Source organism: Puntigrus tetrazona, chromosome 13, assembly GCF_018831695.1.
Source record: "Puntigrus tetrazona isolate hp1 chromosome 13, ASM1883169v1, whole genome shotgun sequence".
NCBI classification, from domain to species: domain Eukaryota; kingdom Metazoa; phylum Chordata; class Actinopteri; order Cypriniformes; family Cyprinidae; genus Puntigrus; species Puntigrus tetrazona.
In genome coordinates, this window is record NC_056711.1 from 8,237,322 (window position 1) to 8,256,140 (window position 18,819).

At 37.6% G+C, this 18,819-nt stretch overlaps 1 protein-coding gene across 1 annotated transcript; it reads left to right on the forward strand.

The window, feature by feature from the left end:
• Positions 1-1,092: 1,092 nt before the first annotated feature.
• On the forward strand, positions 1,093-18,777 carry nfkb2 (nuclear factor of kappa light polypeptide gene enhancer in B-cells 2 (p49/p100)). Its single transcript, XM_043254623.1, is given in 33 exon segments — positions 1,093-1,154; positions 1,157-2,330; positions 3,528-3,635; positions 3,822-4,016; positions 4,216-4,362; positions 5,042-5,248; positions 5,942-6,179; positions 6,786-6,901; positions 6,998-7,026; positions 7,776-7,851; positions 8,303-8,372; positions 10,284-10,323; positions 10,888-10,957; positions 11,068-11,108; positions 11,352-11,450; positions 11,535-11,686; positions 11,854-11,966; positions 12,056-12,214; positions 12,509-12,613; positions 12,702-12,790; positions 12,905-13,043; positions 13,557-13,691; positions 13,790-13,966; positions 14,060-14,201; positions 14,463-14,577; positions 15,312-15,519; positions 15,608-15,777; positions 16,024-16,126; positions 16,324-16,547; positions 16,653-16,734; positions 16,820-16,983; positions 17,960-18,071; positions 18,154-18,777. Coding segments are annotated over 33 exon segments (5,100 nt in total). The 5' UTR covers positions 1,093-1,130; the 3' UTR covers positions 18,231-18,777.
• Positions 18,778-18,819: the final 42 nt, after the last annotated feature.

Genomic DNA, 18,819 nt, shown 5'->3' on the forward strand with positions numbered 1-18,819 from the left:
TTGCAGGGCCTCTTTGATCTTTTTCCAAAGAAGAATTGGTGCCTGTTTTTTGCAGTCTCCCAGGATATGTCTCAATGTGTACACGCTCCATTGCCTCAGAGGATTACAGACATGGATAGCAGCTATGGATAACTCCTTTTTGTATACAGTAAAAGTGTCCATGATCAAGACAAGGAAATTGTTTAAAACAGACATGCTAAGTTTTCAAATGTTTGTATTCATGTCTGTTTCCCATGGTTTTCAAAACAAAACAAAACAAAGCTTGTTATGTGGTCTAACCATATATTAATATTAATAACATTTTCCTTACACTTTAAATGCATGTGAAAATCAGCTCAAGCCAGAAAATCTATGTCACCTTTCCTCTTTTTATACCACCTCTCCATCTCAGTCTATAAATTCAGCAGTAAATCACACTAGTTGAGAGAAGCCTGCACTGCTCTGTTATTGGCTTACGTGGAGCATACACCCATCATCTGGTTGGTGAAATTCTGGAGTGTCACTCATTAAACTGCTATCTTTTTTTTTTCTTTTGCTAAGTGAAAACAACTGATCTCAGGAATGCACACTTGCACAGGCACATGAAAATGCTCTCAGTTATTCCCATTCGCTGTGCTGTAATTTAGCATTTTCAACTGTGTAGCTTTTGATATATATTTAAAGTGTAATTTTATATATAATTGAATTTTTTTTTTCCTGTTCCGGGGGAATTTTTGTACTTTAGCATAAACTTATTTTAGTTTTTAAACTAATTTATATTTTATTTCAGCTTTTTTTAAATAATTAAACTCTGGAACCTGGAGGACTTTTTAATTTGTGGTACACAAAAAATATGAAGTGCAGATTTTCTAGAGCCCTTTGAAGCTGCATTGAATCTGCAATCTGGAAGTTCAAAGCGTTCACTTCATTCAGTAAAATTTCCGCAAAAACTTTGCAACTGAACAAAGAAAGACATGAACATCTCGGATGACACGGAGTAAATTAGCTGGAAATTTCTGGAAGTGAAGCAATTTTTTATCAATTTGTGGACTTTTGTCTATATGCTTTAACTAACATTTTATATTTCTTTTTTTTTTTTTTTTTACAGATGGCCACTTTAATCTATCTGCAAATATAGTAGAAACCCTGATATGACTGGACCAATATCGTTGCAACTTCTAAGGACAGGAAAATGGCACACAAACCAAAGATTTATGTTTTTTTGGGTGCCCCATGTCCCCAAGCACTCACTGAAGACATGCAGGAGATAGCAGCCCCACCCTGGAAGACAATAGACCTCTCTTGGAGTCAAGGCAGGTTGATTCCCAAGGACACCATTAAAGAAGCCCAAACAGGTGACGAGTGTGTTGAAGTGGTTAATGGTACAATACAAACTGCTGTTACCTCTGACAGAGTTTCTGAGAGTACAGAGGACAAAAGAGAAACATCACTGGATGATGGCACTCCATCGGGTCAGTCAAAGGCAGAGTCTAATGAAGAAGAGAATTTGTGTCCGGTATTAGTGACAGAATACCTAGATAGTTGTTTCTGCTCACATAGTTTGAGTAGACTAGACGAAGATAGATGGCCTACACCGCCTGTTTCCACAGAGACTGAGTATCTGAGTACATGGACAAAATCCCAAGCCTTGCTTCTTCGAGGTAGAGTGGCCCAACGTCCAACGTCTGACTTTTCTGATGACTTCCTTCTTGGTTCTCCACACACCCCTACCAAACAAATATCCTCATCTTCCACAAGTTCCCCAGAACTGTACAGTCCAACGGTCAGCCCTGAAGAGAGGGGCTTGGGGGGAACCTTGCAAAGCTCAGGAGAGTGGCATAATGAAAGTCTAAGTCAAAGACAGCAAGAGAGAGGAGTGATTCTGGAAATCACAGCGGATGGCATCCTCTGCTCTCAGGGTAATGCTATGGCTGAAAAACCTGTGGATCGTGAGAAAGTTGGGCTTGATGTTGACTCGCCATCTTCAAATGCACAGACTTCACCTAGTCCCACTACTTCAAAAAGGATGAGGTTTTCTCAGACTGCAAGTAAAGCTAAAGAAACAATAAAGCAGAGGGCAAGAACAGCTGCTGCCCCCCTCTGCGGCCCTACAACCCTGCTGGCCAGGTGTAAGACACATGGTGTACGATACGCCATCTTGGTTGCTGTGGTACATCCATGCCACTTAAAAGAGGTCAAAGTAAAAACTGGAGCTTCTGCTGGAACCAGTGTACCCTTAGCAACACTGATTGTTACAGACCAATCAGAGGTGGAGATGAAGGTGGTGCTGTGGAGGACATCGGCTTTCTGGGCTTTAACAGTTTTTCCAGGAGAAATTCTGCTTATTACAGGTGAAACCACTGAGACCTTCTCATTAGATCTATGAATTAACTCTTATTATACTGTGTCAGGCAAATATCGTTACCAAGTGTCCAAAAAACTTTGATTTTATGTTAATTCAAGAATGAATCAGTTATGATTTATTTTGGTTGTTTACTCATGTTCTTGTATAAGTATTACAGTATATAAAATATACATGTACATTATCTCCATTACCTCATAAAAGTGTCAGAAATATCTGTGGTTTGGTTTGTTTTGTTAAGAAATATATTTTTTTTCCCCAGTAAGAATATACTAATTTATGGAAGCCCGTTTCCGCCACTGAATAAAAAATTACAAAGGTCATTGTGACTTTTTATCTCACAATTCTATATAAAGACATAGAGAGATAAAGTCGCAGTTGTGAGTTATAAAGTCAAAATCGCAAGCTAGATAGTCGCAATTCTGAGAACATAGCAGTCTTTTTTTTTCCCCCTCAAAATTGGACTTTAGAATAATATAAGAAAAAATAAGTCAGAATTGTGAGATATAAACTCTCAGTAGAGATTTATAAATTCTCAAAAGGCACAATAATGGAGATGGGCTTCCGTACTAATAAGTGACATTAAATACATTTAGAATGTTATAATGATTTCAATTTCAAATTAACTCTGTTAACTCAAATTAACTTTTGAACTTTATTACTTAAGAACCCTCAAAAAATGTGGCATGATTTCCAACTATTAAGCAGACAACCATTTTCACTATAATAATGTATAATAAGACTTTAATAACATTTTAATATATATTAAAACAGAAATCATTTTTAAATCGTATAGTATATGCTGTATATATTTATAGAAAAAAAAATGCTCTTAAACTATAATTATTTAGACCAGATTTTAAGGCCACGCAGTATGTTACTTGAAAAGAGTAGGAATGTATTTTTAAGCATGGGTTTGAATGAATCTTTGTCAACAGAATGGATGTGAACATAGGAAATGTACAACTAAGCAACAAAACAAGAATATCAGGATGATCTTCTAACATCATGACCTGTGAATGGTGAATCACCTCAATGGTGACGTTCGTTCAGCCTATATATCCATAACGACCGTGAATCATCTTAAAATAAATAATGTAAATGAATGTATGGTGAAAAAAACCCACCCATGAGTTTTGCACCTCATGCTTCACTCCCAGCTGTCTTTTTGTCTTTGTCTTGGCAGATGTGACCATGCACATAGACAAGTGGAAGACCGAGACCGTCCTGCAGTCGACCTTCAACAGCAGGCTGCTGAATTTGGGACAGGTCACAAGGGAACGTATTCCACCTGGTAACATAAACATAATCACTACTGAAGGCTTAACCTAAGCACTTAGCCAAATTAAAGGTGTAGATGTCATATCGCAGTGTCCATTTACATTTAAAATTCTGTAAATGGATTATGCTATGGGATGTAACTGTCATGTATTTGACTGTAAAGGTTATTCCCTTTTCGTGTAATGCTGATGTTGTCTAGCCCCACAGAATTTGAACTGTCATACGCTGAGAGCGCTGTGCACTCATCTGTGTGAAAAGCGCCCCCTGTTGGTGTCTCTGCCTCTTAAGAAGCCTCAGGATTTGCACTCCATCCCCTTCATCCGCCTTGGAGCATTACGTCCTGACACACTGGTTCATGCTCTGCTTAGGGTTAAACACTGGAAATTAATCACAGGTATAGAAGCACATTATAATCAACGTGACATGAAGTAGCACCTGTTTCAATTTAGCAGGTTGAGTGGTCCAATAGACCTCTGGATGATGTTTAATGAATTGGTTCATATGCGCCTTGTGCTTCACATACTAAGCAATCAAATGTCAAAGGCGGTTTAAAGACCTTTTTGTATTTATAATGCTGTTTTGCTTGTTTTTAGCCTGGCGTGATGAAGCAGAGGGGACATCCAGGTCAGGAGGTGTACTGAAAGCTATTTTGAATGTGGAGCAAGGAGATGGTCAGCGATGTGCTGTCATACTTTGGGGAGCTGCTCTCTCTTGGCTGCAGCGTTTAGAGAGGAACAAAGGTGTTTTATAATTCAGTGGTTCAAAAAAAAAGGGGGGTTGGGGACCTCAGAGTGGCCGTAGGATGACTTAAATAGTGTTTATTTCATATATTATTTAATATTAAAATGAACAAATTGTTGTTATTAATCAGTGCTGCCAAATGATTAATTGCATCCAGAATAAGTTTTTGTTTAATAATATATTTGTGTGTATGGTGTATATTTATAGAAATACACACACATACGGTATATATCTTGTTAAGTATACATTATTTATACATTAGTATATATTAATATATTTATATTATTATATTTTATACTTATATTTATTGTTAAATATTTTCATAAATATATACTTCCATGTGTTTGTATTAATTTATACGTACATATTATTTACACACACACATTTATTATGTAAAGTAAAGCTTTAATTTGGATGTGATTAAGCGCTTTTATTCATTTGACAGCACTATTATTTGTATATTAAAATAGTAAATATATAAATATCAATATAATAAAATTCTAGCAAAGTTATTTTGCAAATGAAACTTGTTTTGAACAACATGTAGTATTTAACTTCTGTAGTCACAAAATGAATATATAAATACTTGCTTTTTGGGGCTTTCAATTGTTACGTCGAACAACCAATGTAATAAATGAGTGAGTTTTTTTGATATTGTATTGCTAATGCATGTTACAGATGCTGTGTGGGAATTCAGATTGCTGCTAGTCAGACAAGATGTGACTTCAGGTTTACTAGAGCTGCATTCTACTCCATGGAGCAGCTGTCAGCCTCTCTTTCCTGATGACAATCGATGCAAGGAGTTTTACAGCACTGTCCGCTCACAGAGGACTGCTAGCAGCTTTGAGATTGATCTCAGCACGCTCCTGTCCCAGAAATACTCGGGTACAACTATTTGTTCTGTGTGGTATAATTAATCATGGTTACATAGAAAGAAATTGTTCACTCAAAAATCAAGATTACTCACCCAAACCCATCCTAGGTGTATATGACACAGTCTTTGGGGGGGGATTGTTTTTTTTTTTTTTTTTTTTGCGACAAAAATTATAACGTAAGTAACTTACTCATGTTATTTTCTGTGAAAACGAGTTCCGGCTTTTTTTCTGACCTATGACTCATCGTACCAATGTGATAGATTGTACGCTGAGTCAGAAAATATTTTTTCAGAGGCAAAAATAAATAAATACGTAATACATTTCCAATCTTACAGCATCCTACAGGCTGAATGAACCAGCTACAGATCAATACTACCTTTAGAATTATTTAATGTAATTTTCTTTAAACAGGCCTCAGTCAGTCAGTTATTTACATATTCATTTTAACACTAAAAATATTTTTGTTATAAAAAAAACAATGATTTGCTTCAGAGGACGTGTGACAGAAGGCCTATAGGTTAGTTTTACGCTGCAGTGCTCGCGGATATATCTGATTAACGTAGCTTCAAAATAATGGCCGCTAACCACAATCATTGCCGTGCTTGGAAAAGCCAGGATACATTTTTTAAAAACCTGACCGGGGTATTTTTCCTTCTTTGGGTGAACTATTCCTTTAATGCTCTCTTGTTTATCCGCTCATTAGGTGATGTGGATCTGAGAGTTAAAATCACGGCGTTCCAGTTCCAGAGCAGTCCGTCCCAGGAGGCCTCGCTCGTAATGGATGGCAACATGCCCTTGGAGACGATCTTGAATGTAGTCTCTGGTGACATCGTCTTTGCTGGATGCGGTCAGTGCTCTGCAGAACTGGAAACAGATGAGAACAGCATATACAGACCCTGCTACCCGTGTCTGCCACACACAGGAGTGCGCCGCTACTATAGGTCTGTGTAATATACATACACGCATCACCAAACTAATTTCCTTTTCATTTTTTTACTCTTTTGGTCACCAAGAGTGTTTTTATTTGATCAGGAATAAAGTAAAACAGTAATGTATTTTTTTGTTTGTTTTCGATTAATAGAAAGTTAAATAGAAAAGCATATTTATTTCACCTATTTTGTAACATCATAAATGTTTTTTGTGTCACGTTTGATCAATTTAATATATACTTTTTTTACTCCTACCGACCAAAATGTTAGCGTATTATGGATTCCCCAAAAAAATAAGCAGCAAAAAAAAGATGGATAAATCATTAAAAACTGGAGTGATTGCTATTAAAAATTCATCACTGTTACCAACGGTGTTTTAAGTAATAAATGTTAATATTAATTATTTTATGTGAGAAGAAACAGACTGCAGTGCGCTTTGAGACACATGGAACTATCACAGTTTAGTGGTCATTATTTAATCAGAAAAAGAAATAATTATTGATATGTGTAATTAAATGATACAATACAAATAAACATGTATATTGTTGAAACTTCATAAGCAAACTGAAACTGAAGTTAACCAGTTTTCAACTTCCTCAATATGGCTTGTCTTTATAGGCCAGTTGTTTTAACTGTGCAGACTGGAGGTGATCAAATCTGTGTGCAAGTTCCTCCTGCTCTAGTGCAGAAGATCCTCCTGAACACTCCCCCAGATAAGCTCCACAAGACCATAGGTGAGGAACTTCCTTGTGGCTGTACTATGATATATACGTACGTGATCTGTTTAAATATTGTTACCCAAGTCATGTTTTTTTTATGTGTGTCTTTAGCCCCAGCATCAGAGGTGAGGTTCATCCAGGTAGTAGCTAACAGGATTGGTTCCATATTGACCCCCATGAAGAACACATGTCTCCTGACAGTCAGAAGCCATTTCCTGTGTGATGACAACAGCATTCCTGTCATTCAGAACTTTTTACTATTAGACTTCTGCTCACTGGACTAAATCATCACTGTGCCATGTATTTTGTACAGTCTCTGATTAAACTTAATATACCATATATCATGTCCAATTTTTACAGCACATGAGTATTTTTGCAGCCTGGATATTCTAAGATGGATTTGTATTGTTGCTTTGGTTATGATTTAAAATGTATGAAATAAAAATGAGAAAAAACATGATTAAAAATGTTGTTAATGTTATTATTATTTATATATATATATATATATATATATATATATATATATATATATATATATATATCCTGTCTGTTGCATTGTGTGGTATTTATGAAATCGGACCATCAGATCTGCACAGTCTAACTTTGCTACTTTTTTATTAGCGAAACTAACTAATGTTCGAGTTGAGCGGAAGTTTTGAAGAACATGCAAATGATGGTTGGTCTACCATCCAATCAGAGCGCTCGCATCGGACCACGTGGTCTCGGAATTCCCCCTTGAGTCGGGGCTTTCCAGCAGCAGCGGAGCGATCGATTCACAAACTCGTAGGCTCGCCGAGCGCTCGGTAAATATTTATTAAAGAGACTGAAATAGATAGATCCGTTTCATGGACGGTGCGTCTTACTGATGCTCTTTCAGGCGTTTGCTAAGATTTTAGCAGTGGTTTAATAAAGTCGACGTCTAATTAAGCCTATACGAGAATAAGCAAACATCACGGTTGTCCAAGGTAAGTCTGACAAGTGCTCATGTAACTTAAAAGTTAGTAAAAACGAAATTATCGTTATTACCGATCAGTTTTGCTATAAGTAGCGTGGGCTTTTAAATAGCAGAGAATGCTGGTCTGCTTTCTAATTTAGAAATAATGACTCCGTTACTTAGTAAGGTACATGGTGCAATCTATTTTAAGCTTGTTTTGAAAACACTAGAGATGCTGTACAATACGTGTGTTCGTGTGCATGCACTCTCACCGCACATTAATAACAAAACCGTTTAATGGCGACTTTTGAGCAATGTTCATTCATGTCGGTGTACAAGTTTAGTCCCGTGTGTTTTGCTGCTGCTCGCACGAGGATGCGGGAAATTCCCATCAAAAGTCAGTACTTTTTGGATCTGACTTACATGTGCAGGGGAATCACATCCCCGCCGAACAGCGTTTACTCGCTCTTCATGTCCATCATTTTGCCTCTGACAGAAGTCGGGAGTCGCTTCGGGTGACCCTGCGGAGCACAGGATGGCAGGAGCACTAAGGTACAGTACTGTCCGCTATTGCTGTCTACCTGTGCAGTTTAATTGGCCATCACTGGCACATACAGTAACACTGTCCTGATAGGCAGCTCACTCATGACACCGTGCACACTTGTAAATGTCTGGACATGATTTATATCTAGACTTGTAATTAGTCAGATTTGCATACGATACTAATAAACCTATAAGATGTATGTAAACCCTGTAATTATTTGCAATGGTTTATTTAAGTCTTTGTACATACGGAAGAGTTGAAACGGTTAAAACCAAATTATTGTGATTTTTCTACATCAAAAATGTTTTGTTACTTTGTAAAGAGCAAGTTTTATCTTAAAAGATCTTTAAAAAAATGTATATTGTGTTGTCTGTGAGGCTTGATTTTAACCTTATTAGTCTAATCTTGAGAGTAAAATTAAATAGTCATACAAAAATTAATTTTATGGTTCTCTTTCTATATATATATATATATATATATATATATATATATATATATATATATATATATATATGTGTGTGTGTGTGTTTAATTGAAATATATTAACATACTGAAAGACAAGTAATACATCTTTTGTTGTTAGTAGCATTTTACTTAAATAATTTTGTTCAAATAACTTCCTTGCGGACCCCAGGCCTCTGTTTGACATCCATTGTTTTAGACTGACAAAACCATTTTGACAGTTTCTTTCTTTTGAACTTTCTTAATGAATCTTTTTGTCTACATGTGGGTTGTTTGAAATGAAGATGCTATCGTTTCAAAGAAGAAGGACAGGATGTGGCTTTCATCCAGAATAGTTTTACTCTCTTTTCAGTGACGTCAGGATTTGCGTTTCACTCAAAGTGAGCCCTGACACCTCAGAAAGAAAATTCATAGTTTTACTCTGCTACTTGTCCCATGGGTTTAAGAATATCTGTCTTAGTACAGCTCATCCTGAACGCTTCCTCATTCCTGTCAGTGGCGGTTTAAGCAAAGTCTTGTGCAATCCCATCATCCAGTGTAGCCAAGCATAGACAATGAAAATATAATAATAATGCTACAAGTGAAATCAAAACATGACAATTTCTGCCGAAGTGTTAGTAGTTATATCATTTCGAGAGCTCCATTTCCTGTTTGGTTTACTGTGGAAGTGTTTGTGGGTTTACAGATCTGGCTTTGAGGACAGAGCAGCAGATGGGGGGCAATCCCCATCTTTCAGGGCTGTTCTCATGGCATTAGCATTGACGACACTATGGAGATATCTGACTAATTCAGTTACACAGACCCAGAAATACATTTTGAGTAAATTACACATGGGTGGAAATTTTTTTTTTCTCTGTTTTCTCAGAATTCAATCAAAAATTTGTTAGGAATTTATAGGAATTCAGTTGCAAAAGTACCTCAAAAAAAAGAAAGAGAAGGGAATTCAAAAAAGCCTTTGGAAAGTTGAGGAAATTCAGACATAATCAGGCTTGATGTCAGAACGTGATTATGCCTGAACCTGCATTTCTCAGGATTTGACATGAGTGGCAGCACTGAGCTGGTATTCTGGGGGCTTTCCTCTGTTTTTTTTTCACCGCTTTACTTCCTGGAAGTAACGCAAGCAAGTCAGCCAGACAGGAGGGAGGCAGAGTAAAAAAAAAACTGGTGCACATATCCTTGTTCTGACACTGAAAGTGAAACGGATTCTTTGTGTAAATCTGAGAGCCTTTTTCTCCGCGTTTAGTTTGTCAGGTAGGCTAAGTGTACTCATTCTTATATGCTGTCGGGAAACAACTGGGGAAATTAAAATCAACTGTAGGGGTTTGTAGCTCAGATGATGTGATACAGTCAGCATGACCGTATTAGAACACCTTACCTCTTGGGTTTTTTGGAGTTCTAGGTTTGTCTCTGTGTGAAACGGTCTCAGTAAGAGCGTCTCTGTTTCTTCTACATTACAGGATGGATGATGCACAGTATTCCCTGAAGTTTAACAATGAGGTGAGCCACATGCTGTCAGCATTACTGCTGTAGTTTGCTATCTTAAAACGGATTTAGCGTGACGAATTGTAGATTTCTTTCGGGGGTTGGGGGGGTTGCACAATATATTGTTACCATATTGCTTATCTCTCATATTAGCTGATATTGCATATTTAATTTTAACGCTCGTTTCTCATATTTTTACATTTAGACTACCATTACAAAACAAGGACATTTTAATGTTAGTTTTTAAAAATGTAGTAGCACTGTTACATTTTGAAATCTGTAAAAATTAAATGTATGACTACACTGTACATTATAATGTTGCGATGCTTAAATTCACTTGTAGTATGTTATTTTTAATACATTTATTTAAACCAAACTGTCTTCGTTTTATATCAGGGCATATTCTTAGTTAAGCCAAAAATACTGATTCACGTATTGGTAATGGACGATTTTTATAATTGGTGCAACCTTAATTTTAATACTCATGCACGTTGCGATCTGTGCTAAAAGTTTGGGTTGAAAACACACATAAATATATAAAAATATCAACACTTTGTACATGGCATCTTGTTTCACTAGTTTATGGTGGACCTTCCATATCTGCATGAACCTTTTGAGGTGAAGCCTGAACCCTTTGTGCCAGAGACAGGTAAGTTGGCAATGTCTGTGAATATATTTAATCGTGTTTTTCAATTGTTGTTTTTTTTTTTATCTTTTGAAAATAAGGATTAACTGTATATGATCTAATCTTTATTCCAGTTCATGGGCCTTACCTACAGATAATTGAGGAGCCAAAGCAGGTACAGAAGTCGTATTTTCTTCCTTATTATATTTTATTGTATTGCTGGTTTTATTTGATTAATTTCCATTATATTTGACAATACTCATAACTAATTTTTGCACATATTTGTAATGTGTTGCACTGAATGTGCAGGCAATGTGGGATAATTCCAGAACATATACACTGGAATTCCCCAAAAACAGGGTTTTATAAGTAAGGTGTTCTACCTCATATGAATAGCACATTATGCGTGCGTTTACAGAGAGGCTTCAGATTTCGTTATGAATGTGAGGGCCCATCCCATGGTGGTCTGCCAGGGGCCTCCAGTGAAAGGAACAGAAGGACGTATCCCACAGTTAAGGTGGGTTATGCCACATGTAAATGTAGCAATGAAGTTTTAAAATTAACAGTACATTCATAAATGCACACCTTTCTTTCTCTACAGGTGTCAAACTACATGGGTCACGCTCGCGTAGAGGTTCAGCTTGTGACGCACACAGACCCTCCACGTGTTCATGCGCATAGCCTTGTGGGTCGCCATTGTAATGACAATGGGATATGCACCATTGATGTCGGGCCTAATGATCTCACAGCACAGTGAGTGAACACGATTACTGTTAATCAAGCTCATATGATCTCTTTCTTTGTTATTATGATTAAAGTAAATTGCTTAAGGCATCATCATGTGACACTTGTGGCTTTTGAGTGATGTTTGTGTGTAGTTGCTCAATCTTAATTCATCCTCACATCCTCTATGTGTCTAGATTTAGTAATTTAGGCATCCTCCATGTCACTAAGAGAGGAGTAGTTGATGTATTATTGAAAAGGCTGAAAGAAGAAAAGAGGAGGATAAAAGAGCCAGGATATAAATGCACTGGTAAGTCTGTGATTTTTATTACTCAGCTGAATATACCTGCTGCTTACATCCTCATTTGAAATGCTTTCTCTCTCTTAACTCTCATATAGATTCAGAAGAACAGACTATCTTGCAAGAAGCCAAAGAACTGGGGAAAAGCATGGACCTTAACATTGTGAGATTAAAGTTCACTGCTTACTTACAGGACAGCAATGGGAGTTTCACAAGAGCTTTGAAGCCAGTTGTCTCCAACCCCATCTATGATAGTAGTAAGTCCTGCAAAACAACATAAGCGAATTAATGTAATTAACGTGAAAGTAATAGTAAAAACTGTTGCATTATTACTGAAACATTTTATTTAAAATAAACGCTGTTCTTCTGAACTTTTTATCCATTAAATAATTCTGAAAAAAAAAAAAAAAAAAAAAAATCGATCAGTGTTGCAACAAAAACATTAAGAATTATAAATTCTTATAGACCCAAACTGCAAATGTGAAAAGTATATCATAGATTGTTATATAATTTTGTTATAACTCATGTAAAATGTGCTGATCTTTGCCCAGAATCACCAAATGCTTCAAATCTGAAGATCTCCCGCATGGACAAAACCTCTGGATCAGTGCTGGGAGGAGAAGAGGTCTTTCTGCTCTGTGATAAAGTTCAAAAAGGTTATTACGCTTTTCTCATTTCAAAAAAAGGATTGACAGTCCTTCCCATCCTCTTGGATCAAATAATTATATTCTCCTTAATTTCCAGATGATATTGACATTCGTTTTTATGAGGAGGAAGATGACGGAGGATGGGAGGCATTTGGAGACTTCTCCCCTACTGATGTCCACAAACAGGTTGATTATAAATATCCACAAGCATAAAATAGTTGACTATTCCAAATTTTAGAATCAGAGGCAGTTTAGCCTTTTACAACAAATGTTTAATAACACTGTTTTTATTCCCATCAGTATGCAATCGTGTTTAAGACCCCACCATACCGCTGCACAGATATCCCACGTCCTGTCACAGTCTTCCTGCAGCTCAAGAGGAAGAAGGGAGGCGACTGCAGCGAACCCAAGCAGTTCACGTATATTCCTCACAATCAAGGTTAGTAGTGCTATATTAAACATCAGTTCTTAAGACCGTATAAAGCATTTAAAACAACAGATTACGACACGCTGTTCTGACACTCTTATGGAGACTGTTTATTTCTTATTTAATAGCTTTGTTGCTTCACTTCCTTTCTGGCATTATGTACACTATGGACGCCTGTGGTTGGTTTCAGCACTCATTAAGCAAATGTCACATGATCCTTCAGAAATTATTCAGAAACAATCCTTATCAATGTTGAAAACAGTTGTGCTGTTTAATATTTTTGTGGAAACCCTCGTATAATTTTTTTTTCAGAATACTTTAAAGAGAAAGTTCAGAAGAACAGTGTTTATTTAAAATATAATAGAAAACCTTTTTGTAAGCCTTGCAGCCATTTTAGATCAATTTAATCCATCCTGGCAGTGTGGTTCTTAATGAACAAAAGCATACTAACCCTAAACAGTAATTTTGATCCATCAGATGTATTTGTTTCATTTTAAAAACATGCTGGCTCCTGTTTCCCCACAGACAAAGAAGAGGTTCAGAGGAAGAGGATGAAGGCACTTCCTCAGCCGTACGATCACTGGCGGGGAGGACCTCAGGGAGGAGCAGGGGCATTTGGGGGTCCTGGATCTGGAACAGGAGGAGGAGGAATGGGAGGAGGTATAACACATCATATTCCTAAAATCAGAGGCTTCCTGTGTAGATTTCAAGTTCAAATATTCAGGCGTGCAAATATTTATAGTCAATTTCACCCTTAGGTTTTCAATTTAATCCTCCGATGGATGGTTCAGGGTTTTTCATTGGTGGATGTAGTGGATTTAGCGGCGGGGCACACATGTCAGGCTCGGCCCCACAGACCGACAAATCTCAGAATCAATCGACAAACACAAAAACTCAGTCTGGCTCTCAAATGCAGCAGCAGCTCTTTCAGATCGGTGAGTAGGATTATGCCAGATGAACAAAACACATTGAGATTTTAGGCGCAATTGCACTCAGTGATGTATGTTTCCTTCCTGTATTGTTTTCAGCCACAGCTCTGCAGAGTCGTGCCACTTTGATGGCAAAGTGCTCTGCGCGTGCTTTATTACAGTACTGCAGCACAGGAGATGTGCGCCCTCTGCTGGCTCTGCAAAGACATCTGTGTGGAGTGCAAGATGAGAACGGAGACACGTATGTCTTTTTTTTTATATCTCTGCCTTAACATGTCAGCTATACTAAATACAAGGTTATGCATCAACTACCTTTAAAACCTCTCTAATATAAGAAGGGTATTGTACATTGCTTTGGATGAAATTATCTGCTAAATTAATAGATTTAAATAACATAGTGTAGTGAATTTGTAAAACATTTAACAATGGTGCACATATACAATAGTCTTGAATTGCGATCAGACTTGAAATTTGAATCTGTGTTATATTTAATTTCCTATAGGCCTCTGCACTTGGCCATTATCCATCAGCAACCTGTTGTGGTACAACAGCTCATTCAAGCCCTGAACAACACTCCACAGCAGAAGTTTATTAACAAACTCAACAACCTCAATCAGGTAATTTAACAGATCGAGGCGTGAGCTAGAAACGGTAAAACAGAAAATTACCATACTTTGTCAGTAGAAAAAGCTCATCAAAAGCTTTCATTGCAGATATATATATGTATATGCAATATTAACAATTAACCAACAATCTATTAATTGACGATAAAAGATGCAATCAATTAAAGCTATCGATGCAATTGAAATGTACAAACTACGCTTTTAAAGCAACCCAAACTTAAAGGTACATTAAAACCGATACAATACAAAGTTATAATTTCCTTTAGATAATTGTCGCCTATTGGGCTACAGACACAAACATGACAGATGTATTTGTTCATTCATTTCTACCACACATTAATTTGTGGCTACTGTCCATATTTCATTAACTTTTCTCTCAAAAACTAGGAACATTTTAAGTGACAGAAATTTAAGTCTTAATTCTTTAACATGAAAATATTACATTTTTCCGCACGTTTACCACAGTAAGAGATGTAAAAACTGTGATTTGCATGTAAACAACCCATAAAATAAACCTGCGACTCTACAGGGTGAGGCAGCAAGAAATCTTCATTTCACCCAAAATGTCACTTACGCCCTTTCCGGTTCTCATCCTATGCTCTTTTAAACGTGCCAGTCAAATTGAAATGTATTTTATTTATTTTTGTTAATTCTTGTTTTTGTTAGTTTATTTATTTTACTTTGGATTCATACGTCATGTTAAAGTTCACCTTTCTCTTCTTCTCTAGGCTCCACTGCATCTGGCAGTGATCACAAAGCAGGTCAAGTTAGTTGAGATGCTGATGAAAACCGGTGCAGACCCGAGCCTGCTGGACCAGGAGGGCCGGACAGCGCTTCACTTGGCCGCTCACACCGGTGACGAGGCCATACTACGAGTAATCCTGAGTCTGATGGGAGAGCGCCATGCCCATTTAATAAACTCTGCTGACTTTTCAGGTGAGACACACACACACATGGCATTGTCTCTCAGTCTTTACTGAAATGGCGCTTAAGGTTGCATCAATTTTTTCCCCCTCTTTCTCAGGTCAATATCCAGTCCATCTCGCAGTAAAGAAGGATGGAGAGCACTGTCTTCGATTGTTGGTGGAGGCAGGAGCAAAGATTAACATGCCAGAGCAGAAAAGTGGCTGCACCGCACTACACCTGGCAGTGAGGGACAACCTTTTAAGACTGGCCTGTTGTCTCATTACCGAGGTAAAGACCTAAAGTGTTGAACAGTTCAGATTTCTTATTTCTTCTGTGGTCATAGCTTCGCATTAGTTCATTAAATAATCGTTACATCACTATTAGGGGTTCGCTAAGTAGGAAGTTTGAGACTGATAAAGATGACCCACATTATTGTTCAAAAGCTTGAGGAATACTGGAGCGGTTTCACCCTGATCAAACAGATCTTAAGCATACAGCCGCCTGAAAGTTTCATGCTTGTTGTTTGTCTTACAGCTGAAGGCTGATGTGAATGCGTGTACCTACGGCGGCAACAGTCCTCTTCACTTTGCTGCCAGTCAAGGCTCCCCACCTCTCTGCTCCATGCTGATAGCTGCAGGTAACTGAGAAACCTTCTTTACCACACGTTGTGAGGAACTTTTTAACATCTGCGAAGGCCTAGAAACCACAATGAAAAGTCATTAAGAACATGGTCAAGCTCCTCAGCAAGGATGAACATTTACTGTATAGCACGCGATTTGTCCACATTTTCGTGATGCGTGATATTCATTATGTTTGATTAATGATCTTCTTTAGGTGCCGATAAACGCATGGAGAACGACGAGCCTCTCTTTTTCCAGAGCTCGTCCTCCTCAGATGAAGATGACGAGAGCGAGAAGAATGAAGTCGACAGGGAGCTTCCAGATCTCATGGTTCAGCAAGTTCACTGCTTGTCGATATCATCTGAAAGAGGAACGCTTAACCCGCGCAAGAGACCTGCTGCAGGACACACACCGTTTGATCTGGCCAAATGCCAAAAGGTTTTGAGCTTTTGTCTCTGTAATTTGCGAGTATAGCGTGTGAGCATTTGAAGGTGGATGAATAAATGCATCTAACCGTATATAAAACCTCACCGTCTTCCACAGGTTAGAGATCTTTTAGATGGCAGGAAAGGCACCAAGCCCAGTTCACTCGCCCCCAAGAGGACCAAAATAAGCACTGAGGAAGGTAATGAGACTTGGGTGCGTGCTCTATGTTCTCACAGGCTAATGCTTCTAGCATGTGTGACTGAACGGTATTCGTCCTCCTGCAGTGAACCAAGGTTTGGACAGCCAGGTGCTCACGAAACTGTGTGGTATTCTCATTGAAGACGACGTACCCTGGAGAGAGTTGGCGGAAAAACTGGGCATGCTCACGCTCACTCACCTGTACCAGGATAGTGCCTCACCCTGCCAGAAGCTTCTTGAGAACTACCAGGTAAGAGACTGTCGGAAAATTCTGGTATAATATGCTTTACCATAATATTTAGGATTCAGAGCCGTCAGGACTGATTTGATCTGACTTTCACATTTCTGTGTTTGATATATTCCTAAAAAAGAAAGCAAACGAACGAACACAAACCGGTTTGCAAGCGAAAAGGCAGAGCCACTGTGCTAGTACTAAAACACGCTTTTCAAAAATTGCCATAGTTTGCATAGCATCACATGTGCTGTGCAGCGACAAGGTTAGCAAAACAGCTTTTATGTTGCTAACAGTACTAAACGAGTTTTTAATTTGTTCTGCTTGCCTTGTTAAAACAGTTTTTACTGTAATGAATAGCAGCCATAAAGTCTAATGTTAGTAACGCATACAAAAGTTTGTGAACTTGTTTTCAAACTATCTTTTCCAAAATGACAGCTGCATATAAGCAACTCATAAAATCTGTTTTTTGGATATCCAGCGTTTGCCTTTAGTTATGAAGGGGGATTTAATGTAATCGGTAAGATTGACAGTAACCCGTTTACCTGTAACCATGCGCACAGCACGCGACCCAAGCCGTTAGATTCTCCCGCTCAAAACCGCTTTAGTTATTACCAAACAAAGTTGTAATATACGCTTCAACCACTAGAGGGCTAAAAGGTATCTATTGTGGGTGTTTTTTTGTTTTGTTTTGTTTTTTACTTTTTACTCAACTGAAAATTATAAAACTAACAGAATAATAAATATAGTTTAGATTTTTTTTCTACAAATAATGTGAGGCAAATACATTTTAATTAATTTTAGGTATATTTTACAATTGTGCATTTGCTAGTATGTCTACAATATATTTAATATCTGGCAAATGTACTTCTTTAGTTTTAAAGAATTTAAGAGTTTTAGATCGTACCTGCTATATGGATTTTATATTTGTGCATCAGGTTGCCATCCTTTCTGAGTGATTTATTGATGAAGCATGTTTATTTGGGTGTTTTAGCTGAGCGGGGGTCCTGTGGACGGCCTGGTGGAGGCGCTGCAGTCTCTGGGAGTCAGTGAAGGAGTGAGACTACTGAGAGACAGCCAGCCCAGAGAGGACAAGCAGAGCACAGGTACGGAGTTACAAACTCGCCTCTGACAACGTGCAAAATCTTTAAACAATTCATTAGGAATCAAATATTTTCCTTTTTGCAGATTCTACAGAGGACAGTGGCTTCGGAAGTCAGTCCATTGAAGAGGAGATGGGGAACCCTGCAGTGGCCCATCGCTGATTATCAGGATCTATTCTTTGAGGACAACTTGGCACTTTATTTGACTGGTTTTTCAGGTGCGAACTGGCGGATTTGTTCATCATCTCAATAAAGTGGAAATATGGCACAGCACAGGAGAAATTGGAAAAGGATTGTTTTGAGGTCAAAAGCCCTCTCTGGTTTTACATAACAATAAGACAACATGACTGAAATCAGTTGCTTTAAGATACTCAAATCTTCATGGTCTGGAGTGAAGCTGACATTTACGTACTTTTATCTAAACATCCACTCGATTACTGAGATTTCAAAGTAATGCAAATGTCATTTCACCATCACAGCTGTAATCTCGTAATATTTCTGCAGAATGTTTTGATATGAATGTTACTAGTCAGCTCTGTTTTGATACATATATATATATGCAACCTTAGAAAAATGCAATGTTAAATCACAGTGGTTGATTTGCCAATACATCTGTAGACATCTAATGCTGTTTATTTATGTTTATGTTTGGTTGCAATTGTATGCTTCAGAGTAAATATGTTTGTGTTTTAATAAAAGTATTTCATTATTCTTTGTTTTATGCACACTGAATATAATAAGAAATCTGAAT